The following is a 14084-nucleotide window of genomic DNA, read 5'->3' as shown; positions in this document are numbered from 1 at the left end:
GCGTTCCATTCAAGGCCCAATGATCCCTCTGTGTTCTCAGCGTCCCACCCCCCCCCCCCCCCCCCCCCCCACTGCCCCACCCCCACCCCCACCACGCCGGGACCGTCCTTTCAGGGGCCCATCCACAACCACCGCCAGGTGACAGCGGGTGCTGTCTGTATGGAGTTTGCACGTTCTCCCATCAGGGTCTCCTCTGGGAACTCTGGTTTCCTTCCACACTCCAAATACGCACAGGATTGTACGTTGATTGGCTTGGTTAAATCGTAAATGATCCCCAGTGTGTGTAGGGTTGATGGGCTCGGTGGGCTGAAGGGCCTGTTTCCGTGCTGTATCTCTAGAGTGTAAAGTCTAAAGGGAAAGATAGACCAGCCATGATTGAATGGCGGAGTAGACGTTAGTTCAGAGATACAGCAGGAAAACAGGCCCTTCGATCCGCCGAGTTCGCGCCGACCAGCGATCCCCGCACAATGACACTGCCCTATACACACATGGGTCAATTCACAATTTTACAGAAGCCAATTAACCTGCAAACCTGCACGTCTTTGGAGTGTGGGAGGAAACTGGAGCACCCGGAGAAAACCCACGCAGGTCACTGGGGGAACATGGAAACATCGAGCCTGCACCGCCATTCAATATGATCATGGCTGATCATCCAAATCAATATCCCATACCTGCCTTCTCTTCATACCCCCTGATCGCTTTAGCCACAAGGGCCACATCTAACTCCCTCTTAAATATAGCCAATGAACTGGCCTCAACTACCTTCTGTGGCAGGGAATTCCACAGATTCACCACTCTCTGTGTGAAAAATGTTTTCTCATCTCGGTCCTAAAAGACTTCCCTCATATCCTTAAACTGTGACCCCTTGTTCTGGACATCCCCAACATCGGGAACAATCTTCCTGCATCTAGCCTGTCCAACCCCTTAAGAATTTTGTAAGTTTCTATAACATCCCCCCTCAATCTTCTAAATTCTAGCGTGTACAAGCCGAGTCTATCCAGTCTTTCTTCATATGAAAGTCCTGCCATCCCAGGAATCAGTCTGGTGAACCTTCTCTGTACTCCCTCTATGGCAAGAATGTCTTTCCTCAGATTAGGAGACCAAAACTGTACGCAATACTCCACGTGTGGTCTCACCAAGACCCTGTACAACTGCAGTAGAACCTCCCTGCTCTTATACTCAAATCGTACAAACTCCGTACAGACAGCATCCGCAGTCAGGATGGAACCCGGGTCCTGGTGCTGTGAGGCAGCAACTCTACCGCTGCGCCACCGTGCCGCCCCACTTGATGAGGCAAAGGGCCTAATTCTGCTCCAATGACATAAACCTATGAACTTTATGAACTAGAGGAACAAAATGCACTTAGAGGGGTTATATTTCAATGAATGCCCAGTGAGCGTGGATATGTAACAGTATTATCTTACACCCTGCAGCCTGAGAGGGTGTCTCGTTAATCACAGCCTAGTTTCAAAGCAATATCACTACTCCATCAGCACTTTTCCATCTTACTCACGCCTGCCAGATTCCCAGGGAGTGGAAGGAGGGGGGTTCGGGAGGGAGGGGAAGGGAGGGGGACGGAAGGGTCGCTTGTCCAAACACAATCTTTGCTTGAGACGAAGCAAGACCAAAAAGGCTTGAGGGTTATAGAAACATAGCAACATAGAAACATAGGAAATAGGTGCAGGAGGAGGCCATTCGGCCCTTCGAGCCTACACCGCCATTCATTGTGATTATGGCTGATCGTCCCCAATCAATATCCCATGCCTGCCTTCTCCCCATATTCCTTGACTCCACTAGCCCCTAGAGCTCTATCTATCTATCTCTTAAATCCATCCAGTGATTTGGCCTCCACTGCTCTCTGTGGCAGGGAATTCCACAAATTCACAACTCTCTGGGTGAAAAAGTTTTTCCTTACCTCAGTCTTAAATGGCCTCCCCTTTATTCTAAGACTGTAGCCCCTGGTTCTGGACTCACCCAACATTTTTCCTGCACCTAGCTTGTCCAGTCCTTTTATAATTTTATATGTTTCTATATGAGTTTCCCCCTCATCCTTCTAAACGCCACCAGTCCTTTTATAATTTTATATGTTTCTATAAGATACCCCCTCATCCTTCTAAACGCCAGTGAATACAAGCCTAGTCTTTTCAATCTTTCCTCATATGACAGTCCCGCCATCCTAGGGATCAATCTTGTGAACCTACGCTGCACTGCCTCAATCACAAGGATGTCCTTCCTCAAATTAGGAGACCAAAACTGTACACAATACTCCAGATGTGGTTGTGCAGGAAGGAACTGCAGATGCTGGTTTAAACCGAAGATAGACACAAAAATGCTGGAGTAACTCAGCGGGACAGGCAGCATCTCTGGAGAGAAGGAGTGGGTGATGTTTCGGGTCGAGACCCATCTTCAGACTCAGAGTCGGGGGAGAGGGAAACGAGAGATATAGACAGTGATGTAGAGAGTTATAGAACAAATAAATGAAAGATATGCAAAAAAGTTACAATGATAAAGGAAACAGGCCATTAGCTGTAAGCTGGGTGAAAACCATGGCTGTGGAGGCCAAGTCAGTGGATATTTTTAAGGCAGAGATAGACAAATTCTTGATTAGAACGGGTGTTAAGGGTTATGGGGAGAAGGCAGGATTGGGATTAGGAGGCAGAGTTCAGCCATGATTGAATGGCGGAGTAGACTCGATGGGCCGAATGGCCTAACTCTACTCCTATGACTTGTGAACTTGAATTCACGAATTAATGTGAACTTGTGAAAATGAATTACAGATAATGATACGACTTTGACGCTAGGATGACTTAGGTGGGGGGAGTCCAGAATCAATAGTGTTTTATTGTCATGTGTCCCAGATAGAGCAATGAGATTCTTACTTACTGCAGCACAACAGAATATGTAAACATAGTATACTGTAAATAATATGATAAACGAGAGAGAAAAAAGTCCAGCGTGCGTACATATGATGGAGAGAGGGGGGGGGGGGGGGTTAATTGGAGAAATCAATATTCATACCTCTGGGGTGTAGATGTTAGAAGGACAGGCACAAAATGCTGGAGTAACTCAGCGGGATGGGCAGCACCTCTGGAGAGAAGGAATGGGTGACGTTTCGGGTGGAGACCCTTCTTCAGACTGGTTAGGGATAAGGGAAACGAGAGATAAAGACGGTGATGTGGAGAGATAAAGAACAATGGATGAAAGGTTTAAAAAAAGTAACGATGAGAAAGGAAACAGGCCATTGTAAGCTGTTTGTTGGGTGAAAATGAAAAGCTGGTGCGACTTGGGTAGGGGAGGGATAGAGAGAGAGGGAATGCCGGGGCTACCTGAAGTGAGAGAAATCAATATTCATACCACTGGGCTGTAAGTGCAGGCGACTGGAGTTTAAGAGAGCGGTCACTGTATCTATAGTCAGTCTGTCTGTCTGTCTGTCTGTCTGTCTGTCTGTCTGTCTGTCTGTCTATCTATCTATCTATCTAATTCCATGGCTGTGGAGGCCAAGTCAGTGGATATTTTTAAGGCAGAGATAGACAAATTCTTGATTAGAACGGGTGTCAAGGCTTATGGGGAGAAGGCAGGAAAATGGGATTAGGAGGCAGAGATCAGCCATGATTGAATGGCGGCGTAGACTCAAAGGGCCAAATGGCCTACTCCTGCACCTATTGCCTATCTATCTCTATATCTGTCTGTCTGTCTGTCTGTCTGTCTGTCTGTCTCTGTCTGTCTATTTATTTAGCTATCTATCTATCTATCTATCTATCTATCTATCTATCTATCTATCTATCTATCTATCTATCTATCTCTAACTATCTATATATCTATCAATTTTCAATTTCAATTTACAATTAAAAAAACGTTATTGGCATGATAAAATACATCGTTATATTGCCAAAGTATAAAACATAACATACATATTTAAAATGCATAATTATAAATACAAGTATACAGTGCATGGATAGACCTATATGGATAGACACAATAGACCTATAGCCCTTTCTTGATTGCTACAACTTGCAGCTGTAAGCAGTATAAAGAATAGCAAGTTTAGCAATTCAATATTAATTTCTTAGTGTCAGTTAATGTCACTATGTGTGTGCGTGCATATGTGCATATTGGTCATCCATCCATCCATCCATCTATCCATCTCTCTATCTCTCTACCTCTCCCTCCCCCTCTCCCTCCCCCTCTCCCTCTCCCTCTCTTTCTCTCTCTGTCTGTTTCTGTAGCTCTGGGACACTCCTAAAGGCGGTGCTAGTGTGGGCTGGTCAGACAGGCGAGAGGGTTTAAAGCCAGCGACACAGCGAGCAGACTCTGAGCAGGGAGTAGTTACCTTCACCGCTACTGAACCCCACCCCTCCCCAAAAAAATGCCCCAAAACGTGGTACTGAACGGACCGGGCCCCTGGGGATTCCGACTGACCGGCGGGGCTGATTTTAACCAAAGTTTGACCGTCTCTCGGGTAAGTTTGTTACTGTATGTTAACACTGCGGGCGATAGCGTTGTGCACAGCGCTCAGCACACACCACACTGACCCAGACCTGTGCTCGGCACGTCCTCACATCGTGTGAGCTGGTTCTCACAGTGGGCGAGGGCTTCTCCATCAGTGGAAGGCTTTTCCAATTATCGTTCTGCAACTTTTAATGTCCAGGCTACCAATTCGTCCAAGCTTTGCCCATACATGGAGTTGGTGATACTCCGGCTGAGCGGAATGCACTGAAGTCATTGGACTTCGTTCTGAATCAGTCTGAAGACAGGGTCCAGACCCGAAACGGCGCCTGTCCAGTCTCTTTAGAGGTAGCTCCCTGACGCACTTTGTGATGTGGACAAGATCAAAGATCCTATAGGATCCTATAGGGTCTTTGGACAAGATTTCAGCATCTGCAGTTCCTCGGGTTCCCTCCACAGATGCTGCCTGGTCCATTGAATTATAGAGTGGTAGAGTGATACAGCGTGGAAACAGGCCCTTCGGCCCAACATCCCCACACTGACCAACTTGTACCAGGGGCCACAGTTTCAGAATAAGGGGTAAGCCATTTAGAATGGAGATGAGGAAACACTTTTTCATACAGAGAGTTGTGAGTCTGTGGAATTCTCTGCCTCAGAGGACGGTGGAGGCCGGTTCCCTGGATACTTTCAAGAGAGAGCTTGATAGGGCTCTTAAAGATAGCGGAGTCAGGGGATATGGGGAGAAGGCAGGAACGGGGTATTGATTGTGGACGATCAGCCATGATCACATTGAAGGCGGTGCTGGCTCGAAGGGCTGAATGGCCTACTCCTGCACCTATTGTCTATTGTACCATCTACTTGCATTTGGCCCATATCCCTTCAAACCTGTCCTATCCATTTACCTGTCTAACTGTTTTTGAAATGTCGTTATAGTACCTGCCTCTTCTGGCAGCTCGTTCCGTACACCCACCACTCTTTGTGTGAAAAGGTTACCCCCCTCCAGAACCGTGTGTTGTGGGCAAGATTCCAGCATCTGAAGTACCTTGCATCACCTCCACAGATGCTGCCTGATCCACTGAGTTCCTCCAGCATTTTGCTCAAGATTCCAGCATCTGTAGTTCTATGTTTAGTTTAGTTTAGTTTATTGTCACATGTATCAAGGTACAGTGAAAAGCTTTTGTTGTGTGTTCTGCTGTTTTCAGGTGACTGAACCATCCTACCAACAACTAGAGAGCTACTATCTGCCTCATTGGAGACCCTCGGACTATCTTTGATCAGACTTTACAGGTTTTATCTTGCACTGAACGTTAATCACGTTATTCCCTTTATCGTGTATCTGTACACTGTGGACGGCTTGTTTGTAGACAAGAGACAATAGGTGCAGGAGTAGGCCATTCGGCCCTTCGAGCCAGCACCGCCATTCAATGTGATCATGGCTGATCATCCCCAATTAGTACCCCGTTCCTGCCTTCTCCCCATATCCCCTGACACCGCTATTTTTTAGAGCCCTATCTAGCTCTCTCTTGAAAGCATCCAGAGAACCTGCCTCCACCGCCCTCTGAGGCAGAGAATTCCACAGACTCACCACTCTCTGTGAGAAAATGTGTTTCCTCGTCTCCGTTCTAAATGGCTTACCCCTTATTCTTAAACTGTGGCTCTGGTTCTGGACTCCCCCAACATCGGGAACATGTTTCCTGCCTCTAGCGTGTAATCATGTATTATCTTTCCACTGACTTGTTAGCACACAACAAAAGCTTTTCACTGTACCTCGGTACATATGACAATAAACTAAACTTAACTCAACTATCCAGTCAGTGGACAGACTGATTACATTGGAGCAATCCACAGTGTACACATACAGGATAAAGGGAATAATGTTTCGTGATGAGTTGAGTTGATAGTCCAGTAGAGTCCAATTAAAGATAGTCCGAGGGTCTTCAATGAGGAAGATAGTAGCTCAGGACTAATCTTGTGTTGTTGGTAGGATGGTTCAGTTGCCTGATAACAGCTGGGAAGAAACTGTCCCTGAATCTGGAGTTCATAAGTTCATAAGTAATAGGAGCAGAATTAGACCATTTGGCCCATCATGTCTACTCCGCCATTCAATCGTAGCTGATCTATCTCTCCCTCCTAACCCCATTCTCCTGCCTTCTCCCCATATCTGCCTGACACCCGTACTAATCAAGAATCTATCTATCTCTGCCTTAAAAATATCCACTGACTTGGCCTCCACGACCATCTCTCCCATCCCTGAGCCCCCCATTTCCCTTTTGGTTTAAACATGAAGTATAAAAATAAGTTGACCATTTAGCCTTGAACCCACCACAGTATTCAATAAAATTATAGCTAGTGATCAGGGAGTGGAGGCCTGGAATACAGAAGCTTCGGTGTAGTTTAAGCCCCTGTCCCACTTAGGAAACCTGAACGGAATCCTCTGGAGGCTTTGCGCCCCACCCAAGGTTTCCGTGCGGTTCCCGGAGGTTCCCGGATGTTTTTGTCAGTCTCCCTACCTGCTTCCACTACCTGCAACCTCCGGGAACCGCACGGAAACCTTGGGTGGGGCGCAAAGTCTCCAGAGGTTTCCGTTCAGGTTTCCTAAGTGGGACAGGGGCATTTATTGTCACGGGTACAGTGAAAATCTTTTGTGCTAACCAGTCTGCAGAAAGACAATACATGATCATAGTGGCATGACATGTATAGATACATGATAAGGGAATAACGTTTAGTGCAAGGTAAAGCCAGCAACGTCGGATCAAGGATAGTCCGAGGGTCACCAATGAGGTAGATAGTAGTTCAGCACTGCTTTCTGGTTATGGTAGGATGGTTCAGTTGCCTGATCACAGCTGGGAAGAAACTGTCCCTGAATCTGGGGGTGTGCGTTTTCACACTTCTGTACCTCTTGCCTGATGGGAGAGGGGAGAAGAGGGAGTGGCCAGGGTGTGACCGGTCCTTGATTATGCTGCTGGCCTTGCCGAGGCAGCGTGAGGTATAAATGGAGTCAATGGAAGGGAGGTTGGTTTGTGCGATGGTCTGGGCTGCGTCCACAATTCGCTGCAATTTCTTGAGATCTTGGATCTTGCTGGGGTTTCTAGATTAATCGGCTTTGGTAAAAAAATAGTAAATTGCCCCCAGTGTGTGTGGGATAGTGTTAGTGTTTGGGGTGATCTCTGGTCGGCGCGGAATCAGTGGGCCGAAGGGCCTGTTTCCACACTGGATCTCTAAAGTCTAAATTCCAAGTATAGATACGGCATTGAAACAGGCCCTTTGGCCGACTGAGTCTACACTGATCATCGATCTCCTGTTCACACCAGTTCTATGTTATCCCAGTTTCTCATTCACATCCTACACACTAGGGGCAATCTGTTGCTGTTTATCCTTCGAAGGAGGCCATGTCTTCAGTGTTTTTGTTTGTGGGTCCGGAGGTGAGCGGTGAGACCGATCCGGGCCCGGAAGGCTCGCCCGCATACGGGACAGAGTTGGGTGGTCTCCGCAGTAGAAGTTGAAGTGGCTCGAGCCTTGCGCACGGCGCGTATCATCTGAGCTTGTGCAGTGCGCTTCTTCTCAGCTGCACGCGCTCCTGTGGGGATCTTGCTTCGCCCAGTTGGGCGGTACGGGTCCTGAACTCATGACTTGTGCGTCGACTTGGATTAAAGTGAGGGAGAGTTGCACAAATCGCCAGCCTCGCTCTCTCGTCCCGGCCTGTCTGGATCCAGTGGCAAGACGTAGTCAAGACGGCCGGCGATAGGTCAGGATGCAGCGGATGGCCACCAGTGTTCCGCGTGAACATTGCGCTCCACGACGCTTTGCCAGGTTCACCTTCCTGCCCGTCGGACCCCCGAATGGTGGTCTCCTCCGTGTGTTCCGCCGGATCCAGTCTAAAGATAAGATGTGGCCTCATGGGGGATGGTGCTAAATTGGAGAAAGGCCCATCACTGCAGTATTTGGCAGGAGATGTGGAGAGTGGATGGGTAGCAGCTGTTGTTGAGTACGTCAGTATGTGGGAGTCCTTCCAAGGCCGGCCGGTCAAAATTCATGAGCAACATGTTACTGTGGGTACAGTAAACTGGACTGGTCTAGGAACGCTGAGGGACCTGTACAAGAAGGGACAGAGCCGCCTGTACTTTTTGAGAAGGCTCCGCTCCTTCAACATCTGCAGTAAGATGCTGCAGATGTTCCACCAAACTGCAGGCGTTGGAATCTGGAGCAAAACACAAAGCGCTGGAGGAACTCGGGTGACGTCTGTGGAGGGCATGAACAGAGGAACAGACCCTTCATCAGAATAAGGGGTAGGCCATTTAGAACAGAGATGAGGAAGAACATTTTCACACAGGGAGTTGTGAGTCTGTGGAATTCTCTGCCTCAGAGGGCGGTGGAGGCCGATTCTTTGGATGCTTTCAAGAGAGAGCTAGATAGTGTTCTTAAAGGTAGCAGAATCAAGGGATATGGGGAGAAGGCAGGAATGGGGTACTGATTGTGGATGATCAGCCATGATCATTTTGAATGGTGGTGCTGGCTTCTTCTTTCGTGTCTATTTTCCATGTTCCAAATGTTGGCTTCGCTGTCATCGTCCGTCCTGAAAAGGACGCAAGCCTCCGGCGACAATCAGTGGGAGCCATCACTTGTTGCAATAGATTAGATTAGATTAGATTAGATAGCCTTTATTGTCATTCAGACCGAAGTCTGAACGAAATTGAAGCAGTCATACATACAATACAATACAATAAAAAACAACAATAAACACATATTAACATCCACCACAGTGAGTCCACCCAACATCTCCTCACTGTGATGGAGGCAAAAGTCTTTGGTCTCCAGTCTCTTCCCTCCTCTTCTCCCTCTGCGCTGAGGCGATACCCCCCGGGCGATGTTACAACTGTCCCGCGGCTCAAACACCGCGGCCCGGGGTGGTCGAAGCTGCCGCCCACCAGTCCTGCTGACGCAGCCGCTGGCCCGCGGCCGAACCCCGGACTCAGGCCACCGCCGCCAGAACACCGTCCCAGCCACCGGAGCACCGTTCCAGCCCCGAGCCGGATCGCCCTCACGTGAGTGCCGTTACCGTCTCAGCCTCGCGCCAGGCCGCCCCGACATGGGCGCCGCTCCTCCCTCGGGCTGGGCCGCCCCGGCATGGGCACCGCTTCTCCCTCGGGCTGGGCCGCCCCGGCATGGGCGCCGCTCCTCCCTCGGGCTGGGCCTCCCCGGCATGGGCGCCGCTCCTCCCTCGGGCTGGGCCGCCCCGACTGGGCACCGCTTCTCCCTCGGGCTGGGCCGCCCCGGCATGGGCGCCGCTTCTCCCTCGGGCTGGGCCGCCCCGACTGGGCACCGCTCCTCCCTCGGGCTGGGCCGCCCCGACTGGGCACCGCTCCTCCCTCGGGCTGGGCCGCCCCGGCATGGGCGCCGCTTCTCCCTCGGGCTGGGCCGCCCCGACTGGGCACCGCTCCTCCCTCGGGCTGGGCCGCCCCGGCATGGGCGCCACTCCTCCCTCGGGCTGGGCCGCCCCGACTAGGCGCCGCTCCTCCCTCGGGCTGGGAACTCCGTACCTCCCCGAGCTCGGCCACTCCGACGGGAGCACCGTTCCTTCCTTGGGCCGGCCGTCCTCACGGGAGCATCACAGCCCCTCACGGAAGCCCTGTTCCAGCCCCGAGCCGGGCCGTCCTCACGGGAGCGAGCCCAGTGCGAGTCCTGGCGGGCTCTGCCTCCTGAGCCTCGAGGTCGCCAGCTCCGCCATTAGGCCTCAGCGCAGACGGAGGCAGAGAAGGGGAATACGACAAAAAAGTCGCATTCCCCTGCAGGGAGAGACAGCAAGCCCCTTTTCAACCCCCCCCCCCCCCAAAACAGAAACTAAAAACCAAAACTAGACTAACCAAAACGAAAATAAACAACACAAAAAACACAAAACAAACAGGACTGCCGGAGAGCCGCTGCAGCCAGAGCCGCGCCGCCACTAGAACGGTAGCAGAATTAGCTCAGGATACGTCCAGTTTCCAGCCCCGTAACGTGGACACTTCTGCTAAAGGGGCCATAATGTTGCTGTTTACGGTAGATAAAATCTCTGGTGGAGCCTTATCGATGCTCATGGAGCAGCTGATTGCTGCTGAATCAATCCTACTTGGTACACTAATGTCAAGGGCCTGTCCCACTGTACGAGGTAATTCAGGGGTAATTCTCCCGAGGTTCCCCTGATCGAACTCGGAGAATTACGGTAATAGCCGTTCGTAGGTACTCGGGGCTCTAATGGACATTTTTCACAGTGCTGAAGAAACTTCACGAGTTTCCGCGTTTCCCCGAGTACCTGCCGTTAGCATTACGAGCCGCTACGAGACATCCACGAGCTCCGACGTACCCGTTACATACATTCTACGTACTTACCACGAGTTTGATTTTTTTATAACTCAGGAGAGCTCTTGAATTACCTCGTACAGTGGGACAGGCCCTTGAGACTGCACAAGGATTGTGCTGTAAATGGGTCGACTGGGCTTGTGTTCACTGGAATTTAGAAGGATGAGAGGGATCTTACAGAAACATGTAAAATTCTTAAGGGATTGGACAGGCTAGAGGCAGGAAAAATGTTCCCGATGTTGGGGGAGTCCAGAACCAGGGGTCACAGTATAAGAATAAGGACTGAGGACATTTAGGACTGAGATGAGGAGAAACGTTTTCACCCCGAGAGTTGTGAATCTGTGGAATTCTCTGCCACAGAAGGCAGTGGAGGCCAATTCACTGGATGTTTTCAAGAGGGAGTTAGATATAGCTCTTGGGGCTAATGGAACCGAGGGATAGCGGGAGAAAGCAGGAACGGGGTACTGATTTTGGATGATCAGCCATCATCATATTGAATGGCGGTGCTGGCTTGAAGGGCCGAATGACCTATTCCTGCACCTATTTTCTATGTTTCTATGTTTCTAAATTGGAGGCATAGGTTTCATATTTTTGCACTATTATTGTTTTTGTTTTGCTTAGTTTTAGTTTAGTGCAGAAACAGGCCCCTCGACCCATCAAGTCCGTACTAACCAGCGATACCCGCACTACTAACAATACATGATTCAACTCACACTGGGGGCAATTTATACTTTAAACAAAGCCAATTAACCTACAAACCTGTACGTCTTTGGAGTGTGGGAGGAAACCGGAGTTCTCGGAGAAAACCCACGCATGTCACGGGCAGAACGCAGAAACTCTGTACAGACAAGCACCCGAAGTCAGGATCGAACCTGGGTCTCTGGCGTTGTAAGGCAGCAGCTCCACCACTGCGCCACAGTGTTGCCCCAACATTGGAAAGCTTTTTGTTGTATACTAATCCAGTCAGCAAAAAGACAATGCATGATTACAATCCAGCCGTCCACAGTGTACAGATACAGGATAAAGGGAGTAAAGTTTAGTGCAAGATAAAGTCCGATTAAAGATAGTCCGAGGGTCTCCAACGATGGTAGGTCAGTTCCGCTCTCTAGAAATCTGGAGGTGTGCGTTTTCACACCTCTGCGCCTCATGGTCATGAAGGGAATAGACAGGGCAGATGCACAGAGTATTTTACCCAGAGTAAGGTAATCAAGAACCAGAAGACATAGGTTTAAGGTGGAGGGGAAAGATTCAATAGGAAGCTAAGAGGCAAGTTTTTCATCCAGAGGGCGGTGGAAATAAGCAATTAGCTGCTAGAGGATGTGGCGTCAGGTACTATAACAACATTTGAAAGACACTTGGACAGGTACATGGACAGGAAGAGGGATTTCACCAAACAGCAGATGGGACTAATGTAGTTGAGGTATCTTGGACAGCATGGGCACGTTGGGCCTGCTCCAATGCAGCATGGCTCCATGCCCATGGCTCGATGAAACTAGAATCATGTTGAAAGAACAGGCCAGAGAAAAGGTCACAGAAAGTTTAAACACAGAGGGCTCAACAATGCAGTAACCTCTTAATGTGAAGCTTCAGTCTCAACATGAGATGTAGCGTTATGATGGGTAAATCCTGTTGTAGACATGGCGGTAAATTCCAACACTATTATCATCAACAGTCCAGGTTCAGGAGCAGCTTCTTCCCTACAACCAGCAGGCTATTAAACACTTAAACCTCCAATACACACCGAACTACATGGACTATATACACACACACACACACACACACACACACACACACACACACACACACACACACACACACACACACACACACACACACACACACACACACACTCAAGCACACACTCAAGCACACACTCACACACACACTCACACACACACAAACACACTAACTCACTAACTCACTCACACACACACACACAAACACACTAACTCATTCACACATACAAACACACTCACACTAACTCACTCTCTCACACACACACACACACACACTAACTCATTCACTCACACACACACTCACACACACACAAACACACTCACTCACAGACTCACACACACACTCACACTCATACTCACTCACTCACTCACACACAAACACACTAACTCACTCACACATACAAACACACTCACACACACACACAAACACACCAACTCACTCACACATACAAACACACTCACACACACACACAAACACACCAACTCACTCACACATACAAACACACTCACACACACACACAAACACACTAACTCACTCACACACACACACACTAACTCATTCACTCACACACACACTCACTCACACACACACAAACACACTCACTCACAGACTCACACACTCACTCACACTCATACTCACTTACACTCACTCACACACACAGAAACATAGAAAATAGGTGCAGGAGTAGGCTATTTGGCCCTTTCAGCCAGCACCACCATTCAATAAGTTCATGGCATATAAGAATGCCTTTGTTCTGTGTAGGAAGGAACTGCAGATGTTGGTTTAAACCGAAGATAGACACAAAATGCTGGAGTAACTCAGTGGGACAGCCAGCATCTCTGGAGAAAAGGAATAGGTGACATTTCGGGTGGAGACCCTTCTTCAGACTGAAGAAGAATCTTGACCCGAAACGTCACCTATTCCTTCGCTCCGTAGATGCTGCCTCACCCGCTGAGTTTTTCCAGCATATTTGTCTACCTTCTTCAGACATTGTTCTGTTTGGGCCATATGACGACAAAACACTTTTGACTGTTAATAAGAATTATTCAATGCTTGGAATACAGAAATAGTTAACTAAAACTTTCAGAAGTTAGTTCCTTGGAAACAAGACATTCCAGCAACTCAAGCCAAATTTTGTAATCTTTCAAAGTAGTGTTTCTGCATCAGAACTAAAACGTGGTGCTGTTTGTCACGACATCTACTCCAGATGAAAATAATAACTAACAGATTCTGCAATTAAACATCTTTGAGAAAACTAGCTGCTCACACTCTATCACTAAGGACATTGTTTATTTGTTTAGTTTAGAGATATAGCGCGGAAACAGGCACTTCGGCCCACCGTGTCCGCGCCGACCAGCGATCCCCGCACACTAATGCTATCCCACACACACTGGAGACAATTTTACATTTGTACCGAGCCAATTAACCTGTAAACCTGTACGTCTTTAGGGTGTGGGAGGAATCGGCCTCAGGAACAGCTTCTTCCCCTCTGTTATCAGGCTTCTGAACGGTCCTTCCATAAGCTAGGGTACTGTCCGATTCACCTCTACCCCATTGCGGACATT

The 14084-nt window shown here is 48.9% G+C and overlaps 1 protein-coding gene across 4 annotated transcripts in view; it reads left to right on the top strand.

Annotated features, from left to right (window-relative positions):
* Window positions 1-4248: 4248 nt before the first annotated feature.
* The window catches only part of pdlim3 (PDZ and LIM domain 3), a 57056-nt gene continuing 47220 nt past the window's right edge, over window positions 4249-14084 (top strand). For all 4 annotated transcript variants that reach the window (XM_033018568.1, XM_033018567.1, XM_033018566.1 and 1 more), the window contains exon 1: window positions 4249-4459. In XM_033018568.1, the coding sequence (XP_032874459.1) occupies window positions 4367-4459 (93 nt within the window). In that variant the 5' untranslated portion in view covers window positions 4249-4366. The remainder of the gene's footprint in view (window positions 4460-14084) is intronic.

The sequence above is a fragment of the Amblyraja radiata genome, chromosome 3, assembly GCF_010909765.2.
Source record: "Amblyraja radiata isolate CabotCenter1 chromosome 3, sAmbRad1.1.pri, whole genome shotgun sequence".
In the NCBI taxonomy this organism is placed as follows: domain Eukaryota; kingdom Metazoa; phylum Chordata; class Chondrichthyes; order Rajiformes; family Rajidae; genus Amblyraja; species Amblyraja radiata.
This window is presented reverse-complemented; position numbering and strand designations above follow the sequence as displayed.